The 21,986-nt window shown below is 38.4% G+C and overlaps 1 protein-coding gene across 1 annotated transcript in view; it reads right to left on the minus strand.

The window, feature by feature from the left end:
• Window positions 1-21,666, minus strand: part of SPATA9 (spermatogenesis associated 9) — a 28,704-nt gene extending 7,038 nt beyond the window's left edge. Inside the window, 3 exon segments of the mRNA XM_059061478.2 lie at window positions 8,766-8,993; window positions 21,365-21,453; window positions 21,606-21,666. Of these exon segments, the coding sequence (XP_058917461.1) occupies window positions 8,766-8,993; window positions 21,365-21,453; window positions 21,606-21,666 (378 nt within the window).
• Between the last annotated feature and the right edge of the window lie 320 nt (window positions 21,667-21,986).

The raw sequence follows: 21,986 nt of genomic DNA on the forward strand, positions 1-21,986 counted from the left end.
GTCTGGAAAATTTCCCAGAAGTTCCTGGCTTCTGGAAAGAGTTTCCATGAAATGAAGCAGCTGCTGCTCTTTCCCTCTTGCTGAAAGAATCAAAATAATAGCATGACATTGAATCCCACTATTGGGCTATAAGGAGACAAACATATAAGTAGGGAGCAGAGGTTAGGAAGGAAATCAGATATACTCCAACAGAATGCCTCCTAGTAGAGTAAAAGATTCATGAGTTTGTGAATATATGAATGTTTAAGTGGAAGGTCCATAGTCAATAATTGGTAAGCCATATACAATAAAAATAAAAGTGGTGTATGCATGCAGGGAAAATTACTCTGTTTCTGTTTCACTGCATCTTTCTTTTTCAGATTTTTGTCCTTCACCTAAAAGTAATTAAAATTGATTAGTTTAAAAATAAATATGTATTTTATATATGTTATGCTTCTCAACGATGAAGCTGTATGTTGCCTAAGGGTCACTTTTTCACCATTTTAATGCTTTTACTAAATACTTGCTATTCCTGTAATAAATCAGCCCTGTAGAAAATACATTTCCTCCAAAATTTATGTGGCTACTGGCTAAGTAGCCATTTTTCCATTTTATGACTCACTTGCAATACATGTTTTTCATATTATAAACCACACTGTTTCATTTTGGTTTGCTATGAGCAGGAATAGTGTATGGTAAAAACTGAGATAAACAGGAGAAATTTGGAAAATGGAAGGCTTTGTCTAGATTGCCTTGGCCTATTTCAAAACTTTTTATCTTAACCTCATTATTACATGAATTTTATTTGCATTTTAAGTTAAAAGTATTTTGATATCAATATTATACCCATATATTTCTTTTTTGAATTTGGAAATATTAACATATAAGATAAATGGATATTTCAATCTTTAAATTTCTCCCACTTTATTTCATGTTCCACTTCTCCCACATAATTCTGACTGCCTTGTCTCATAAAAGAAATATCTATATTCATCTTATTTTCACTAATAATGTGATAAATCACAAAAAAGCAAACTATAAGCTGTTTAGAAGATAGAGACCCACTTACAGAAAACCTGCAGGTTGGAGAACTACCAGGTCCAACTTAATTTATGTTGTCCAAAACCATCTTGATGAGAGATATCAAGGGAGTTATAGGGGAAAAAACTCTAACAGTGATTCACAAATAAATGTGGGAAGAAGCACTGACTGCTTTTATAGGTTCAGAAAATAGTGTTTCCTGTAGGTTTGGGAAAGCTACACGATCATGTCTTTGCTTAGCAACCCACAATACTTGTGAAGACAGGAAAGACTCCTAGCAGGCCACAGAAAAGAAAGCTATCTGACTTTATTTATCCCAGTATTAACATCCTGTGGAGCACTGCTCTTGAATGAGCTCTTAATCAGGTGGTCCTATAAAAGCTCAAATGTCCCAACCTCTTGGCCAACCTGCAAAAGTATGTCTTCGAGATTCCAAGACTTCTACTTTCTAGGAATTGTCCTTTTTTCCCAGGTCTTGAATTATACCACCCAAGATAGCCTCATGGCAAGCCCATCAAGGAGCTACAGAAGTTCCTGATATTTGTGAGGTTTACAGTTTAAACCCCATACTGGAGTCTACCTTGGAGGGTGGGGGTGAGGAGAAACTTTACTTAGATAAGCCTCTGACCTTCATCCTGAAAAAGGTAGCACAAGTTCACTGGGATCCACTTATGTCACACGCACTTTTGAGGCTAAGAGTTTTCTTTACTTTGCCCATCTCTTGCCTATGCCACTCCACAGAGTCTGTACAAAGTAGAAATAGACATCTCTAATGCCACTATAAGGAAGATTCTATCACAGAAAGAGCTCCTGGTCCTGTGGCCCTGTGTTGGGCTGCCAAAGTCAACAGCTATGTCTGGGAGCTGATGTGTCTTGGCCGAAGTCAGCATTCAAACCAATTATCTAGGTCACTGAAGCCTAAGCTGCAAGCTTCACTCAGCCAGGCAGCTTACAAGGCTAAGCAGATGCAGCATTCTGTAAGTACTGCTGCTGGGGATATTAAAAATCACCAGGAACTTCTCAGTTTTCCGTTACTAAGGCCCCTTGTAGAAGGTGCAGGTATACTACTATAATCTCAGCCCTGCAGAATGGGGAAAGGTTTGAGGAGCAACCTGACTCAGCACCCATATAGCCAGGTGCAAAGGAAGTCTCTTTTAACACGATGGCCAGTTGGACAGCCCTGACCCCAACTCTCTGTGCTCATGTCACAAGCCACTGGAATCTCTTCAGGTCACTTATATTGGTTGGGTCTTTAGGTAGTTCATATTTGGCACAATATCATTAAATATGCTAAGATACACAGTACCTGCTCTACAGCTGAGCATGCAACCAAAAGGCCTGGATAGACTGTCAAGAGAGCTCCTGTGACAGCGCCTATACTCTAATTATCTTGACGAGACCATCACTATATGCTTCATCTCAGACCACACCAAAAAGCTGAAACACTACCTAGTTATAGGCAGTGTCCTAATGACAATGCTCCTCTATTTCGAGTCCTTGAGGGAAGTAATCTGCCTGACTGGCATTCCAAGCTACATGATAGCCAGCAGAATTTTGGTAGAAACACTTAAGGTAGAAATGCATCTTTCCATCATTCATCATCCTCAGATCAGTGATGAGACAGAGCACATGAAGAGGATCTTTAAAACTTAGCTTCTGGGCTTTCCTGGTGGCGCAGTGGTTGAGAGTCCGCCTGCTGATGCAGGGGACACGGGTTCGTGCCCTGGTCCAGAAAGATCCCACATGCTGTGGAGCGGCTGGGCCCGTGAGCCATGGCCGCTGAGCCTGCGCGTTCAGAGCCTGTGCTCCGCAACGGGAGAGGCCACAACAGTGAGAGGCCCGCGTACCACAAAAAAAAAAAACAAAAAAAAAAAAAACAAAACAAAAAAAAAAAAACTTAACTTCTGATAGGGCTTCCCTGGTGGTGCAGTGGTTGAGAGTCCGCCTGCCGATGCGGGGGATACGGGTTCGTGCCCCGGTCCGGGAGGATCCCACGTGCCGTGGAGCGGCTGGGCCCGTGAGCCATGGCTGCTGAGCCTGCGCGTCCGGAGCCTGTGCTCCGCGATGGGAGAGGCCCGCGTACCACCAAAAAAAAAACCAAAAAACTTAGCTTCTGATAGGTTAACTAGGCCGCTTACCTTTCTAAAGTGATGCCCTCCATGCATCCACAAAGCATATCCCCTGGCATAGTAATTCCATATCTCCCTCCTTATATTTCTACACACCACAAAGTTCCATCTTGACACAGGCAGCCTGACAATTCTTTTTTTTTTTTAATTTTTAAATTTTATTTATTTATTTTTGGCTGTGCTGGGTCTTTGTTGCTGTGCACGGGCTTTCTCTAGTTGCAGTGAGCGGGGGCTACTCTTCTTTGCAGTGCACAGGCTTCTCATCGTGGTGGCTTCTCTTGTTGAAGAGCATGGACTCTAGGCGCGCAGGCTTCAGTAGTTGTGGCACGCAGGCTCAGTAGTTGTGGCGCATGGGCTTAGTTGCTCCGCGGCATGTGGGATCTTCCCGGACCAGGGATTGAACCCGTGTCCCCTGCATTGGCAGGCGGATTCTCAAACACTGCACCACCAGGGAAGCCCCAGCCTGACAATTCTTGAAGTAATTCATGCTGGAATCTACTCCAGGTAAGCTAAACTCTGTGCTATGCCACTTACCTCTCAGCACACTCTGGCACCATGGATACATTCCATTCACAGACCAATTCACTGACCTCCACCACACCTCATATATTACTCTGTTGTTCTTTTAATTCTCCAGGCAATTATCTTCACTATTCATACTTCTATATCTTTCCTCACTGAGACTTTCACATTTGAGCTATGTTGTTTTCTTCCTTGCTACAACTTAGGTTCCTTTCGGTGGCAATCCTGAATCTCCACCTAGCTAATACATATTACCCAAGAAAAGCTTCTTCCTCACTCCTAACCCTCAAGGACTCCAGAAGCTCTGACTTGGGACTGTTCCCACTTATTGCACTTCAGCCATATGGAACTACTTACATATCCTACATAAGTCATGCTCTCTCTTGCCTCAGCTTCTTAATATACACTGTTCGCTTCCTTGAATGATTCTCCTACTTCTTCACTGGGCTAATTTCCAAGTCTCAGATCCAGTATCATCTTCTAGAAAGCCTACACTGATTACTCATAGGAATTATATGTTCCTTGTTGATGCTTCCACAGTACACTTTGCACACTTTATTCATGCACTCAGTACACTCTACTGACATTGCTTACTTGCCTATCATCCCTAGAGTCCATGGGACATCTATGAATCCCTAGTACCTAAACTCTTGATTTTATATGTCAGGTTTTCAATAAAAATAATGTTTACCAAGTGAATAAAAAAGTAGAATTGCACCTCATTTACTTCCAAAAAGAAATTTAACCATCTTATAACTTGTAAAAGATATTAAGAAGTAAAGCTGAAGGACATCTAGTTCCAGTAATGTGGCAGACTGAGCTAGTGGGGAACCTCTCACACAAAAAAATCTAGAAATTCTATATAAAATCAAACTCCAAAAATTTAATACAAGACTGAGTTTACAAAAAGTGGAAGGAAGGAAGGAAGGAAGGAAAGAAAGAAGGAAGGGAGGGAGGGAGGGGAGAGGAAGGAAGGAAGAAGTCCTCCTATGCCAGGAAAGAAGAGGGAACTAAAAGCCAAGCAGTAAGTGTGTGAGGTTATGTCCCAGGAACTCTGGGGTTGCTACTGGATCCTGAAATAATGGCTGGGGGCTTGAGTTTTAATAAAGATCCTGGAGATGAGACTTGGATGCACATGAGATGAGGATCAGGCCTTTGCAGAGCTGCAATCTCAGTGAAAGGGGGACTAGAAAAACTGCACCCACTAGTCCAAAAAGAAGGTGAGGAAGCTGGTCTCCACCAGGGACTGATATCTCCAGAGCACAAGCAAAATCTTCTAGAGGAACAGTTCTACCACCAAGGCCAGAAGGGATTTCTATTTTTAAAAAATCCTTATTGGAGAAAAACTTTAAATTAAAACAAAACAAAACTAAGAAATAATGAGGAGACACAATATAGATCACAATAGTCAGAAAGATTAGCAATCTCCCCAAAACTCAAAGAATAATATTTTAAAAGACCATAAATAAGTATTTTTAAAATAGATTTTTAAAAAGAAATAAACCTATAAAAGGACACTTTGAAAGAAGTGGAAATTTGGGGGAAAACACCAAATAGAATTTCTAGAGATAATACAATGTTTGAAATTTAAAATACATTTAATTAGTAAAAGAGCGTATTAGATACAGCTGGACAGAGCTGGTTAACTGGAAGACAGATCAGAGGAAGTAATTCAGGATGTATCAAAAAGAGATAAAGAAAAGGAAAATATGAAGAAGGTAAGTGGACATAAAGAATAAAATGAGAAGGTCCAAAGCATATTTAGTAGGCATTCCAGCAGATGAGATTAGATAAAATGAGAAAGAGGCAATACTTGAAGAAATAATGGCTAAGAGTTTTCCAGAATTGAAATTATCCTCAAATTCAAAAATCGCAAAGGCTCCCAAGAAAATCTACCCATTCCAAAAGCATTTTAACAACAGCTAATAAAACTGAAGATGTGTATCCCTCATGACCCAGCAATCCCCCTTGTAGATATATACCTAGAGAAATGTCTCATACTCATTTACAAGAGTGTTCAGTGAAGCACTGTTTGTAATACAAAAATTTTGGGGCTTCCCCGGTGGCGCAGTGGTTGAGAATCCGCCTGCCAATGCAGGGGACACGGGTTCATGCCCCGGTCCGGGAAGATCCCACATGCCACAGAGTGGCTGGGCCCTTGAGCCAAGGCTACTGAGCCTGGGTGTCTGGAGCCTGTGCCCCGCAATGGGAGAGGCCACAACAGTGAGAGGCCTGCATACCACAAAAAAAAAAAAAAAAATTTGGAAACTAAATTGTCCATCTGCTCAGTAACAGATAAACTGTGGATTATTTTTTCTTATAATGGAATACCACAAAGAAGTTAAAGTAATAAACTATAGAAGCATAGAACCATCTCCCTGCATTGGCAGGCAGATTCTTAACCACTGCGCCACCAGGGAAGCCCCACTGATAGGGTTTTGATGAGTCTACAAGCAATTGATTTATTATGGTCTCTGTGCAGTCAAACATTTCTGCTAATGATAATCTGTTATTTGCAGCCACTCCCCAGCGCTGGCATCACCTCCTTAGCTCCACCTCAGATCATCAGGCATTAGATTCTCATAAGGATCGTGCAACTGAAATCCCTCGCATGCGCCATTCACTGTAGCGTTCACGCTCCTATGAGAATCTAATGCCGCCACTGATCTGACAGGAGGCAGAGCTCAGGTGGTAATGAGAGCGATGGGGAGTGGCTGTAAATACAGATGAGACTTCGCTTGCTCACCCGCCGCTCACCTCCTGCTGTGCAGCCCGGTTCCCAACTGGGTTGGGGATCCCCAGCTGTGCAGATTGGGCCTTCTGATATGGTTAAATAGCAAACAGCTTTGTAAGGATATGGTTGAATAGCAAACAGCTTTGTAAGCTAGAGAAAGTATATTCCTTTGGAGAGATCTAGAGATGTACTTCCCCAGATATGTCACAGGGCACTAAAGATAAAACCTTCTCCTTACCCTCCAGAAACACTTGTTTCTCTCTCTCTCTCTGTCTCTCTCTCTCCCACCCCCCTTCTCTCTCAGATGCTGGGCAGATGTGCCAGGATCCCTATAAAAAGATGAGTCTCCTGATTTCAAGGTTCCTCTCCTGCAATGCAACTTACTACATGCATAGTTAACATCTGGCTGTCACCACATTGCCCTTTGGGAACTGACACAAGATACTGCTCTGGCTGCTGCTTTTGCTTGTCTCTTCTGTCAGTGTGTGTGCCTATGTATTTCTATAACTGTGGCAAGCTAACTTGTTAGCTCATAAATAGTGTAAAATCTCAGCTCCTTCAGAGTTTTAACTTAGCAAAGAGGAGAAAAAAGAAAGACTCTGAATAACAATAATGGACAGTGTCTTTAAACATAATTTCATAATAAATACAGAAATATTCTCCAAAGGACACTTCTTACATCAACTCTCTAAAAAAAACTATGGGTCTAACAATGCAAGGAAAGAAACAGCAAGGCAAAACATTAGATTCAGAAAGACATTTCATTGGGAATTTAAAATAATACAGTTCGGGCTTCCCTGGTGGTGCAGTGGTTGGGAGTCCGTCTGCCGATGCAGGGGACACGGGTTCGTGCCCCGGTCTGGGAGGATCCCACGTGCCGTGGAGTGGCTGGGCCCGTGGGCCATGGCCGCTGGGCCTGCGCGTCCGGAGCCTGTGTTCCACAATGGGAGAGGCCACAACAGTGAGAGGCCCGCGTACCACAAAAAAAAAAATAATAATAATAATAATAATAATACAGTTCAGCTATGTTTCTTTTTGATGATCTAAAGATACAGGAATAAGCCTTATAGTGCTCAGAAATCCAATGGTTAACAAACAGAAACCATTTTTTACTTTCTCAAACATCAGGTATCATAAAGGTGCCTTTTATAAATGTTGTCTCAGGCAATTCATAATTGAAATATCTGATGATTTCTGGAAATGTCAAAATCTTTGATTAAAAAGAGATTCCTATATACTGAATATTTTGTTTATTTTAGTGACCCATCATCTATTTTCTCATATTCTTAAAACAACACAGATTTTTGTTTGAGGATTCATCCTTTCCCCATTCTTAAGTCATGTTGTCTGGATGGGACTCCAACCCCTACTCTAGAAATGAAGCAGGTAATCAAGTCCTAGGCCAATCAATGCACCCCCATTTCCCTGGTTTAGAGGTAAGCCATTCTCTAAGAGAGAACCTCAGGACTTGGCCAGGAATGCTGGGTCAAAGACTCATTCTTTTGTGCTGTAATTGAACCTGGAAGGATGTAGCCTGGGAACAATTGCAAATCATCTTGTGACCACAAGGGGAAAGTCAGTCTATGAATGGAGTCAACACAGAGAAAGCAGAGTCAAGAGATCAGTAAAAGAGAGAAACAGGATCCTGAAGGTATAATTTGAGTACCTATATCCAGCTATGCCTGAAACCTTCTCAATTCTGGATTGTTCGAGTACAAGAACTAATACATCTCCTTTCTGGCTTAACTCTCCCTTCAACAAAGGGATGCTTTGAATAATGCCCAGATTGAAAAACCCAGAGTTCTGTGCCATAAAGTTCAGAAAAAAAGAAACTGGTCCTGAAAACTTTGACAAAATACAATAGGACCTCAATAAAACAACATAGAGCACATATTTGAAATAGACCTGGACATTGACAGGTCTATCGAAATGAATTTATAGCTAAATATACTTATTATGTTATGTCAAAGATTATCTTGGAAACATAACAAGGTTATGGGGAAAAGGACACAAAGCACAGTCATTTTTAAGGCTTGTTGTAGAATTTCTTTCAGATTTGACATAGGTGGTAATTTGCATGCTTATATTTAGGTTGAACCATCTGAAATTGATAGTTTCATTTAGTTCAATCAAATAACAAGGGAGAAAAAAGTCTGTATTACTTCCTTTTTCACATTTATTTAAACAAGAGAATATGCTATACTGAAAAAAGTCCCATCTATTTATTTCTCTTATCCAACTATTCTTGTTTTACATCTAGGACAACCAAAGGTGCTACATTTTCATTTTCCAAATCTTACAATTTCAAAATACTTCCTAAAAAAAGATCCATAGCCTGTGCAAATGCAATATTTGCTTACCTGCATGTTATATAGGGGTTGCTTTGGTGCATTAACTTCCTTGAGCAGACGATGAGATATGTCCCTTAACTCTAAAAGTCTGCAAGCAAGCTGAGGCTGCAGAAATTTGGCAACTGATTTGGAGGATCTGGATATGCTGTTTAATCCTTGAATTAATGTTCCTTGGTTGATCTTGGCTAAAGCAACAGCCATACTGATTTTGGATGTTTTTTGCACAGGTTCTCTTTTCTGGAAAATAAGCCTTTGTAAAGTGACTGATGTGTGATTCTCCAGTGAAGTATTTATTTATTAAAATTTTTTTTATTTGAAATATAGTTGATGTACAGTATTGTTAGTCTCAGGTATACTATATAATTTGACATTTGCAAACAGTATGAAATGAATACCACAAGTCTAGTAACCATCTGTCTTCATACAAAGTTATTACAATATTATTATCTTCCTTATGCTATATATTGCATCCCCATTACTTATTATAGAACTGGAGATTTGTACCTCTTAATCCCCTTCACCTGTTTCACTCACACTGCTCCCTCCCTCCATCCCCCCTCACCCTACCAGCAACCACCCATTTGTTTCCAGTGCATTTTAAAAATCTACTTCAGGCAGAGACAAGTACCACATAACTGTACACTGTGGCCTGATACTAAGTGTCCAATAATTATCTCCCACCCTCCTTATGACTCATTGGTCCCACCCCAGGTATTCAAATCTTTATATGAATATATGATTTTTTCCTTAGGATAAATATCCAGAATTAAGTTAGCAGCCTAAAGATATAAATTTTTCATTTTTCTCTCTGGATTTATCTGTTTTTTGCATTGATTTTTTTTTAAAAGAGCTCTTTCAAAAGTAAACAATCTTTTCAAAAATAGTTATTTATTTATTTGGTTGCACTGGATCTTTTATGTGCAGGTGGGCTCCTTAGTTGTGGCACATGGGCTCCTTAGTTGTGGCTCACAGGCTCCTTAGTTGCAGCACATGGGCTCCTTAGTTGTGGCATGCAAACTGTTAGTTGCAGCATGAATGTGGGATCTAGTTCCCTGACCAGGGATCAAACCCCAGCCCCCTGCATTGGGAGCTCAGAGTCTTAACCACTGCACCACCAGGGAAGTCCCCAAAGTAAACAATTCGTATTCAATGTTTGAATTGTTCAAATAATAATTCTTATTCAAAACTGTTACAAATATTTTCCCAGCTTACTTTCAAATTTTTAAATGATAAAATATAGCATATATACATAATACATAATGTACAATTTACTTTAAAAATTTTTATTAGTTAAGGTGCATATCAAAGGAATGATTTTAATGATCCCAGACTCTTGCATCTTCCCATACATAGAAAAGTGCTAAATTCATTAATATGAGACATCTGGGTTTTTTTTAATTGAATGAAAAGTTCTTTAAATTCTACAGTGCTTTACAATTTTCAAATGTTTAACGTACATGATTTCATATAATCCCATAATAACCCCTTTTTTCCAATCCCCTAACCTTATGTTGTCCCCCCTCCCTCTCCCCACTGGTAACCACTAGGTCATTCTCTATATCTGTGAGTCTGCTTCTTTTTTGTTTTATTCACTAATTTGTTATATTTTTTAGATTCCACATATAAGTGATAACATACAGTATTTGTCTTTCTCTGTCTGACTTATTTCATTTTAATGCCCTCCAAGTCCACCCATTTTGCTGCAAATTGCAAAATTTCATTCTTTTTTATGGCTAATATTCCCTTGTATATATACACCACATCTTCTTTATCCATTCATCTGTTGATGGACACTTAGGTTGCTTCCGTATCTTTGCAATTGTAAATAATGTTGCTATGAACATTGGGGTGCATGTATCTTTTCTAATTAGTGTTTTTGATTTTTTGGATATATACCCAGGAGTCTAATTGCTGGGTCATATGATAGTTCTATTTTTAGTTTTTTTGAGAAATCTCCATACTGCTTTCCATAGTGGCTACACCAATTTACATTCCCAACAACAGTGTAGGAGGGTTCCTTTTTCTCCACATCCTCACCAACAATTATTTGTGTTCTTTTTGATGATAGCCATTCTGACAGGTGTGAGGTGATATCTCATTGTGGTTTTGATTTGCATTTCCCTGATGATTAGCAACGTTGAGCATCTTTTCATGTGCCTGTTGGCAATATGCATTTCCTCTTCAGAAAAATGTCTGTTCAGTTCTTCTGCCAATTTTTTAAGCAGGTTGTTGGATTTTTAAATGTTGAGTTGTATGAACTGTTTATATATGTTGGACATTACCCCTTACCAGTCATATCATTTGCAAATATCTTCTCCCATTCAGTAGGTTGTCTTTTTGTTTAGTTAATGGTTTCCTTTGCTGTGCAAAAGATTTTAAGTTTAACTAGGTCCCATTTGTTTATTTTTGCTTTTGTTTCCTTTGCTTTAGGAGATGGATCAAAAAAAAATATTGCTGCTATTTATGTCAAAGAGTGTTCTGCCTATGTTTTCCTCCAGGAGTTTTATAGTATCCAGTCTTACATTTAGGTCTTTAATTCATTCTGAGTTTATTTTTGTATGTGGTGCTGGAGAACATTCTAATTTAATTCTTTTACAAGTAGCTGTCCAGTTTTCCCAGCACAGCTTATTGAAGAGACTGTCTTTTCTCCATAGTAAATTCTTGCCTCCTTTGTCACAGATTAATTAACCATAAGTGTGTGGGTTTATTTCTGGGCTCTCTATTCCATTCCATTGATCGATGTGTCGGTTTTTGTGCCAGTACCATACTGTTTTGATTAGTATAGCTTTGTAGTATAATCTGAAGTCCAGGAGCCTGATACCTCCAGTCTGTTCTTCTTTCTTAAGATTGCTTTGGCTATTTGGGGTCTTCTGTGTTTCCATATAAATTTATTTGTTCTAGTTCTGTGAAAAATGCCATTGATATTTTGATATGCACTGCACTGAATCTGTAGATTGCCTTGGGTGGTATGGTCATTTTAACAATACTAATTCTTCCAATCCAAGAATATGGTATATCTCTCCAACTGTCTGTGTGTCTTCAATTTCTTTCATTAGTATCTTATAGTTTTCCAAGTACAGGTCTTTTACCTCCACAGGTAGGTTTATTCCTAGGTATTTTATTCTTTTTGATGCAATGGTAAATGGGATTGTTTCCTTAACTTCTCTTTCTGATAGTTTGTTGTTAGTGTACAGAAATGCAACAGATTTTTAAATATTACTTTTGTATCCTGCAACTTTACCAAATTCATTGATGAGCTCTAGTAGTTTTCTGGTGGCGTCTTTAGGATTTTCTATGTATAGTATCATGTCATCTGCAAACAGTGACAGTTTTAGTTCTTCCTTTCCAATTTGGACTCCTTTGTTTTTTTTCCTTCTCTGGTAGCTGTGGCTAGGACTTCCAAAACTACATTGAATAAAAGTGGTGAGAGTGGACATCCTTGTATATAAAATATAGCATATATACATAATCATAATATACAATTTACTTTAAATTTTTAATGTTAAAATATAGCATATATACACAATGCATTGTACAGTTTAAAGAAAAATGTAACAAAAACCCTATATACTAATCCACAAGCTTACAAAACTTTAAGTTCTGAAAACTTCAAATCTTCTATAAGCATTCTGACAGAAAAAAATTCTGGCATTTCTAAAACACAAGACATGTAGTTCTTTCTCTGTTCTAGCAGAAAGTGAACCACAGGTTAGACTGCATCCAGGCAACAGACAAATATAATTTCCATTATTCATTTAAGTAATCTCATGAGCTATTCTGGCTTTTCAGTATATAACTTGGGGGAAAGAGTTGGCTAATAACACTAAGAAGCAACTTTGAATCTCATTTAATTATCGAGTACAAATATATAAGTGCAAAACATCTTTTGGATTTTTTGGTCTACAATAAGCATCATATATTTGGTTAAGAGCTAACATGCTGTATATTTATTTTAAATGCCTCAACTTTTATCCTGAAGTCATAATTTTATTAGTGTTCTTTTTGTCATCAAAGTTCAGTACTTCTCTTACTCTTCAGCATTTGTCAGTGGAGATAACCAAAAGCTGTTCTAGCCTGTCAATGAAGATGTATTTCTGCAACACCTGGTGTCCTACCGTGGCTTAATCTTTAACTTTAGCAAAAAAGTCCCATTAGCCCACCTGTGGTTTCAACCCTCCTCATCAGTAGAACAGTAGAGGATAGGCTAAGTTGTGGGCTGCTACAGTTGCTATAATTCCAAGCCACTTTAGAGCACAGCAATCCTTACAAGCAGTTATATGGTAGGTAGAACAAGTGAAAAGAACACACAGGTGCAATCACTTGATATTATCTAAGCTGGTTGCATGCACACCTTGAAGTTCTGAAACCACATTGTCTGCAGTATCCAAAGTTCCTGCACATACAGATTCAATTTCTCTTGTGACGTTATGCTTTGCTGCATTGACTCTTCCTCCCAACTCCTCCTCAAGGTGGAGCAGCTGGAATAAGTTTGATTTTACCTCTGATTACAATTTACAGTTGTCCCTAGGCATCCCATGTGGATTAGTTAGTTCCAGAACCCCTGAAGATACCAAAATCCGTGGATGCTTAAGTTCTTTATATAAAATGGCATAGTATTTGCGTATAGCCTATGCACATCCTCCTTTATACTTTAAATCATCTCTAGATTACTTATAAACCCTCATACAATGTAAGTGCTATGTAAATCAACAAACTTAAGTTTTGCTTTTTGGAACTTTCTGGAATTCTTTTTTTCCCCAAATATTTTCGGTCAGAGGTTGGTTGAATCCCTGGATACCAAGGGCCGACAGTACTGTGTTTTCTCTCATTATAATTTGTAACCAGAAGGTGAGGACCATATTGCCAGGACAAACAGGAGTTGGATATGTACAGTTCCACCTTTAATGAAACCTTGTCTATGTGGTCATTCAGTGTTTTAGAAACCCTTCATTTCTTCAGTTGCAAAACAACAATCTGTAGTTTCCCTCTCCTGATTTTGTGAGTTCCTTTACAAAATCTTAGTGATCTGTATGTGTTGGCCTGGATTCACTGACTTTACACATGTATTTCTATTAACCAGTCTTGATGCATTTCCCCAAACATTATACTAGATTGATCCATTCAACTTTCCTCTCTTTCATAAATTCTAAATTTTTATCTCTGTACAAAAATAAGCCTATTTGTAATAAATAATCTATTAATCAAAAACTCTCCTATAAGGTTCATATAATGTGTTCACCAAAATACAGCATTTATTATAGACAATATTTTTAAAAATTCAAGTGCATTATAATAATGCTTTAGTGCATTTTGTGTATCTTTCTCATTTTAGTATCCTAGTGAGTTTACAGCTTTTCCCAACAGACTCAACTTGTTCCTAATTAATATTATCTTTGTTTCCCTTTAATGCTTAAATGGTTACAATATGATGACTGCATTTCCCTTTTAAAATGCCTTCCTTTTTTGATACTTTCCTAGATAACTGAAAGACTTATTTCTAACAACAAAGTATGTTTCTGATCCCTTTTATTTTCCCTGCCACAAAACATGAAATAAATTTGTTCCCAAGAAGACCATTATTGCTTTTAAGAAGAATAGCATATTAGAAACCAAATCTGGGAACGGGGGTGCATGGTCAATGGTTCTTCGTGGCTCTGGGAATACAAAGGTGACAGCAGGGAAAGGCTACTTACATTCCTTAAGATGCAGAAGGAGACATTCTTCTTTTTTAAAAAAACAGTCACCAGTTTATGATGATGGTTCCAATTCACTCTTACTTTCAGTGAGTTATATTAGCTCTAACAGAAAAATTTAAAATAAAAGGTTTTTCCCCTCTGACGTACAAACTTTTCCTTTTTGTCTACTCTGTATGCTATGTATTTTCCTACCAAACCATATGTGTAAATTTAAATGTTGAACTGAAATTAAGAAGTCCTCATTTCCTTCTTTTCCCTTTTTAATTTTTTGACCCTTAGCCTAAGCTTCCTGGGGTCAGTGGCAAAGTGTGCAAATTCAGATGATATTTTTTGTCATATGCTCATCATCTGAGCATATCAGCAAATGTCAGAAAAGAAAGTCCAACTCCCAACCACCACCAACATCTCAGAGATAAACAAAGGTACTTAAAGACCATTTGCCAAAACAAACTTAGCACTACTTAATTAGATTTATTCAAGTATCCTGCTCCATATTTCTCTATTTGAGCTCCATTCTTTGAATATATATCCTGCTTTCCCCATTACTTTTCTTTTTTCCAGAGCCATGCCCATTTTTCTATCATCAGCAGTTTTAATGCTGAACTCCAATTTCTAGTAACATCAGCTTTTTACTACCCTACATCTATAAAACCAGCCTGTCAGCAAATCTTATTCAGTTCTTTCTCTGAATAGTCCCAGAATTTGACCACTCCTCACTAGCACCAGTACCAACACTCAGTCCATTTTATTTACATACCACTGTCATCTCGTCACCAGACTTGAAAATTAGCCTCGTCAATGGCATCCCTGCTTCCACCCTTCCCTACTTTCATTCTGTTCCTCAACACATCAGCCAAAGAGACACAATTAAAACTTAGATCACATCAGATCTTGCTTTTCTGCTCAACCACTTCAGTGGCCTCCTGGTTCACTCAGTGTAGAAGCCAAAGTACATACAATGGTCTACAAGGTCCTACAAAGGCTGCCTCTTCTTTACCTCCCTGGCCTCACAGTCTTTTTTTTTCTCTCCCTTTTCCTCCTTCATTATTTATTGAGTTGTTAGGTATACTCCCATCTCAGGGACTTTGAACTAACTATGCCATTTGATTCTCAAGGACACCAAGGTTTGCTCCCTCACTTCCTTCAAGTCTTTTTATTTTTTTTAATTTTTATTGGAATATAGTTGATTTATAATGTATTAGTTTCAGGTGTACAAAGTGAATCAGTTATACATATACATATATCCACTCTTTTTTTTTAAGATTCTTTTTCCATATAGGCCATTACAGAGTATTGAGTAGAGTTCCCTGTGCTATACAGTAGGTTCCTGTTAGTTATCTATTTTATATTTAGTAGTGTGTATATGTCAGTCCCAATCTCACAATTTATCTCTCCTCCCCTCCTTATCCCCTGGTAACCATAAGTTTGTTTTCTACATCCGTGACTCTACTTCTGTTTTTGTAAGTAAGTTCATTTGTACCCCCCCTTTATTTTAGACTCCACATATAAGCAATATCATATATTTGTCTTTCTGTGTCTGACTTACTTCACTCAGTATGACAATCTCTAGGTCCATCCATGTTGCTGCAGATGGCATTATTTTGTTCTTTTTTATTGCTAAGTAATATTCCATGTGGTATATATGTATCACATCTTCTTTATCCATTCCTCTGTTGATGGACATAGGTTGCTTTCATGTCCTGGCTATTGTAGATAGCGCTCCAATGAACACTGGGGTGCATGTATCTTTTTGTATTATGGTTTTCTCCGGGTATATGCCCAGGAGTGGGATTGCTGGGTCATATGGTAGTTCTATTTTTCCCTTTTAAAGGAACCTCCATACTGTTCTCCATAGTGGCTGCACCAATTTACATTCCCATCAACACTGTAGGAGGGTTCCCTTTTCTCTATACCCTCTCCAGCATTTGTTGTTTGTAGATTTTTTTGACTGGTGTGAGGTGATACCTCATTGTAGTTTTGACTTGCGTTTCTCTAATAATTAGCGATGTTGGACAACTTTCCATGTGTTTCTTGGCCATCTGTATGTCATCTTTGGAGACATGTCTATTTAGATCTTCCCCCCATTTTTGATTGGGTTGTTTTTTTGATATTGAGCTACATGAGCTATTTGTATATTTTGGAGATTAATCCCTTGTCGGTTGCTTCATTTGCAAATATTTTCTCCCAGTCTGAGGGTTTTATTTTGTTTATGGTTTCCTTTGCTGTGCAAAAGCTTTTAAGTTTAACACATTAATATAATATGCAGTTTATTTTCCTTGTTTATTGGTTTTCTATTTGACTAGGATATAAGTTTGGGGGTTTTTTTAGGACATAAGTTGTTTTTTGTTTATTTTTTTTGCGGTTCGCAGGCCTCTCACTGTTGTGGCCTCTCCCATTGCGGAGCACAGGCTCCGGACGCGCAGGCTCAGCAGCCATGGCTCACAGGCCCAGCTGCTCCGCAGCATGTGGGATCCTCCCAGACCGGGACATGAACCCATGTCCCCTGAATCGGCAGGCAGACTCTCAACCACTGCGCCACCAGGGAAGCCCTAGGACATAAGTTTTATGGCAGCAGTGTTCTATATCCATTTGACTCACTGATCTTTCTCCAGTGCCTAGAATAGTGTCTGGCACATAGTGGGTGCTCTATAAATATATTCATTTAAATGAATGAATGAAAAATATCAGAAAAATATAACAAGTTAGTAAAGATAAATATTGGGAAAATATAACAAATATTAAATTAGAAACTACCCAGAAAGATTTCAGTGCACAATGTGCTCTGCGAATTTTCACAATAATCATAGTGTCCCACAAGAAACAATTCACCAAAGACAAAGATACAACTGAATTATAGAAGACTCTAGTTACAGTTCTACTCTCATTATATTTAGAAACCCCAATACCAGTACAAGTAATTTCCAGACATCACTGGTGCATCCCCAGTGAAACCGTGCCCCACAAGGTTAAAAAGCTCATTCTGAAACTGTGCCCCATAGGGTTAACAGACTCTGGTGACTGACAGCAATTCTTTAGCTTGTCTTACAGAACAGCAGATAAGGGAGAGTCTTGTTAAAAACCCCTATGCTTGTAATCTACCTCCACTGATCAAGCTTGCCTTAATTGTTCCTGCAAATTGCATACCTTCCAAGCTTCACGTAGCTTAGACAAACACTGTGAATCACAAGACTCTTTTAACCACCCCCGACAGATGACACCTCTGACATATGGGTCGCTACGGTAATGGCTGCTTCAGAAACATGGAGCTAATCTTGCTCAGTTCAAACTGGTCAAGACCATTTGACCATTCAACTGAGCCTGCTCAAGTGTGCAACGGGTGACCTTTTGACATCTGAAGGCCAAAAGTTCCACCCCCAGATCATGCTAACACCCACTTTTTCTGAACATACATCCTGTGAAGAAGCATATAACTCAGATATGCCTGCAGAGAGCAGACATTACCTCACCTTTTTCCTGCCTGCAAACACCTTCACCTGCATCTCTGACTACCCTATACTCTTCATGCACAAATAATCCAAGCCCCTTGCCTTTGGGGAGGTGGATCAGAGATTTGCTCTCCTGTTTCCTCAATTGGCTGCCTCTTGAATAAACCCTTTCTCTGCTGCAAACCTCAGCATCTCAGCATTAGGCTTTTTGCATATCGGGCAAAGAAACCTGGTTTGGTAACACCAGCAGTTTTTGTCCCACATGTTTAAAAAAAAAAAAAAAAAAGAAAGCAAGCATAGAGAATTCAGAAAAATGTATCTACATATGTAAAGGCCAAAATTTTGCATGGATTCTATCATGCTCTGTCTATAATCCTCAATTTTGTAGTATACAGTTAAGTGCAAGATAATTACAGAATAAAATACATAACTACCTTTCATAATTAAAACCCACAAAATCAACCCTATTTACCATAAAAGATTTCTCTCATTCAAGTAAAGATCATCTGAATTAAAAATTTTTAATTCCCTAATTGTAGCATGCATTTTTTTCATTCGTTCAAATTTAAAAGTTTAATATTTTAAAGTCCTCATATGGAAATCATTTGCAATTTGCAAGTGTAAACCTTAAAAAGTTAATTTTACTAAAAGATGTGGATACTGAGCATATTGGGGTCTGGGCTGGTTGGAAGGGAGGGAGTGGAGAGTACAAGACCTCAGAAGCCAGGACCTCAAGTCAAAATTCTAAAATTAACTTTCCCCAGCCCCAGAAAAAAAATGTCCTTCAAAATCTTTAGCCATGAAGAACTATTTAATAACCAGTATTCTCGGTGTATTCCTCTATAAAAATTCCACCACCATCACTCCCACCAAATCTCTAAATCTTTTTTTTTTTTTTGTTTGTTTTTACTCTAGGCTAGCAACATGGCTTTTTCCTAAATAAATAAAATTAAATACCAATCACAAAACTTAGAGATTTAAAATACAACCCAATTAATAAAGCCCTCTAAGTAGTCTTAAAACCACTCTTTTCAGTATGTTTGGGAACTATAGACCACACTAGAAATAATAAAATCTTCAACATTTATAATCTGACCTTTAAAAATAATCTAGTTAAGAACAGAGTATTAGCATTGTTTTCTGGATAATTTATTTTTGAAGAGCAAATAACTTCAATGTTTTACAATATCCCCTAACTACTCAGGTTTCCTGCCAATCTCAGCAACCCTTTCTTCAAAGTAAATGGTGGAAAAAGAACAATGTAAGTGTTTTGAAAGTGAGAAATAAAGTAACTTTATGTTTATATTCTTCTCTTGGGTGGGGTATAGTTCTTATAAGTGAACGACTTCAGGGATTTGGAAATAGGAACTTAAGAGTTCTTTGGGGATCAGAATATCAATCTATTTCACATAAAGCATACTTATGGCTCTAGTGATAACCAGGCTATGCAGAGGGTAGGAAGAGATGAAGGAAGTTGTAAAGAAAGTTGCAACTTTGATTAAATAAAACCCAGTTTCTCTAATGTTGGCAATGGTGGGAGAATCACAACTTGGAAGGACAACAGGGCTTTCCAGGCCTAGACTTCCTTGGCTTTACCTTGAGGTTTTCTCAATAATTACTGACACTACTGTACTACTGTGCTGGCCTTAACCATTTTCCATCCTAGACCAAGCATGTCTTTCCTTAATACTCCAGAGCATAGCCAAGAAAAGTCTCTCATGTTTCAAAAGAATTTATACCAAGACTAGGGGAATACAAAAAGAGGAAGCAACTAGACACCAAGATTAAGATATGGAATTACAGAATCCATTTTGTCCTCTAGAGCTTTTAAGACTTATCCTCTCCTACTTAGCCAGCCACCACCTAGATGCCATCTTACCACTGTGCATCCAGATACTTACATTTCAGTATCACCCCTTCCTAAAGTCTAGACCCAAGACTGACGCCATTGATTCAAATTTACTTAACATTCTGGAAACATGCTATGATGTTTCATACTTATTTGGCATGACACTGCTTCCTTTGGAATATTTTTCCCTGTTCCCACCCACTTACCTGATCCCTTTCTTCACCTTGAGAATTCCTATTCATCCTTTGAGACCCAGTTTAAGCATCTTTCCTCCATGAAGTCTTCTCTGACTACCCTATGTAGAGTCATTCCTTCCTCTAAATTGTATATGCCTCTTGCCAAATTCCATTGCAATTACTTGTTTATAACTCTGTCTCCATGAGATTAAGCTCACTGACTGAAGGAACCCTGCCTTGTTTAATCGCTGTATTCCTTCTCCCCAGTTCCAGGCAAAGTATTTATTAAGTGTCTAATGCCTGGTTATCTGGATGAATGGTTAAAGGTAGCTCTAATACCTCTCCTTTGGAATGAAATATACAGATTTTGTGATTACTATGCTACTCACAGTGCTTTTTTGTTTACTTCCAGGTTTTAGCTATGTTCCTCAGGTTGACATTGCCAAAAGTCTGATTTCTGGATAAGTAGGTTGTTTACTGTACCATATAACTTTACAACATATTCTATTCCAACTGAGGCCAAAATGACTAAAACAACACTTTTCCATTAAGAGTTGTGTACTTTTGGGACTTCCAGGGTGGTCCAGTGGCTAAGACTCTGTGCTTCCAATGCAAGGGGGCTCAGGTTCGATCCCTGGTCAGGAAACTAGACCCCACATGCCGCAACTAAGAGTTCGCATGTTGCAACTAAAGATCCCGTGTGCCACAACGAAAATCTCGCATGCCACAACGAAGACCCTGCATGCCACAATGAAGATCCCGCATGCCCCAACTAAGACCCGGTGCAGCCAAATAAATAAATAAATATTTTTAAAAAATGAGTTGTGTACTTTTGAGTAAATCAGGTTACCTGTGTCCCCTAAACAAGATGTTACTTTTTCCTAGCTAAATGTCTTTACGATTCTCTACCTATCTCCTTCCACTCCCAATTATATCTAAAACCCTTTTGCAACAGATGTTTAAAACATATGTAAATATACTTTGTTTAAATTGATATCACTATTTTCTTTTCACATTAAAACACACACCCATGTCATAGTTATATTTCCATTGTTATAACTTAGATCAGTTATGTTTTTTCACTGACTTAATTGCCACAGATTTTAAAGTACATCTAGATATTTCTCTGATTTTATATTAAGCAAATCTTAAGTAAACTACATTGCAATTGTATCTATGAGAAAGTTCTAGATTTCCAATCTAATGGTAGAGTGACTGTCCTTACACTTTATTTATCTTTCTACCTCACTTTCTTGTCCACAGTCTTTCTGCTTTCCATAGACCCCTTGCAATGAGTAAGAGTTGAAATGGTGTTTTTCTGAGGTGAAAGTAATGTTTTCTTAAGCTTCAAATACTGATCTCAAAATCACAAATTAAATAATTGGTACTAAAAACACAATATACTTTTTATAATCCTTTCAAAGTTATAAAATCACATTACCTGATTAGACTGTGATAATCTTAGGAGGGTAGGGAATTCATCTTTAAACTCATCTATAAGGCCCATGATTGCTTTCTGGATCCCCTCGACTAAGACAAAAAGAAGTTAGGAGGTTAAAAAAAAAGCTTAACTAAAAATCCCCTAAACATAATTTAAAAGATCATGGAACACTGGGTCCACCTTGGGGATTTAATTACCAGTTTCCACACCCATATCCCCTTTACAAGAAGACTGTGCATACTTCTTCCAGAGAAGTTCTTCAACACCTGTCCACATATCCACCCAACAGGTCTGACTGGCATGTTGAGTTCTTGCTTGGGTTCCTAGTTCGTGGCAAGCTTACAGGCCTGGGCACTTCTTGTCCTACTCTACCATTAGTGAGGGATGATGGCAGCCTTCCACTCAGGAATGCAGGCAAGGACAGAACCTGCAGCTCACTGCAGGGATTCTTTGTTACTTCACAATGGGCCTCTGAGAACTTGTTACAGAATCCTCTGAAATCACTCTGGCAGTGAGGAGGAAGAGTGTGTTTGGAGGCACAAGGGGAGCAGAAATGGGATTGAAAAATGAAGCACACTAAGGAGTTCTGCAATATGAATTGAATTTTGCCCCAATTTCTGCA

This window comes from Kogia breviceps, chromosome 4 (genome assembly GCF_026419965.1).
Source record: "Kogia breviceps isolate mKogBre1 chromosome 4, mKogBre1 haplotype 1, whole genome shotgun sequence".
Taxonomy (NCBI): Eukaryota; Metazoa; Chordata; class Mammalia; order Artiodactyla; family Physeteridae; genus Kogia; species Kogia breviceps.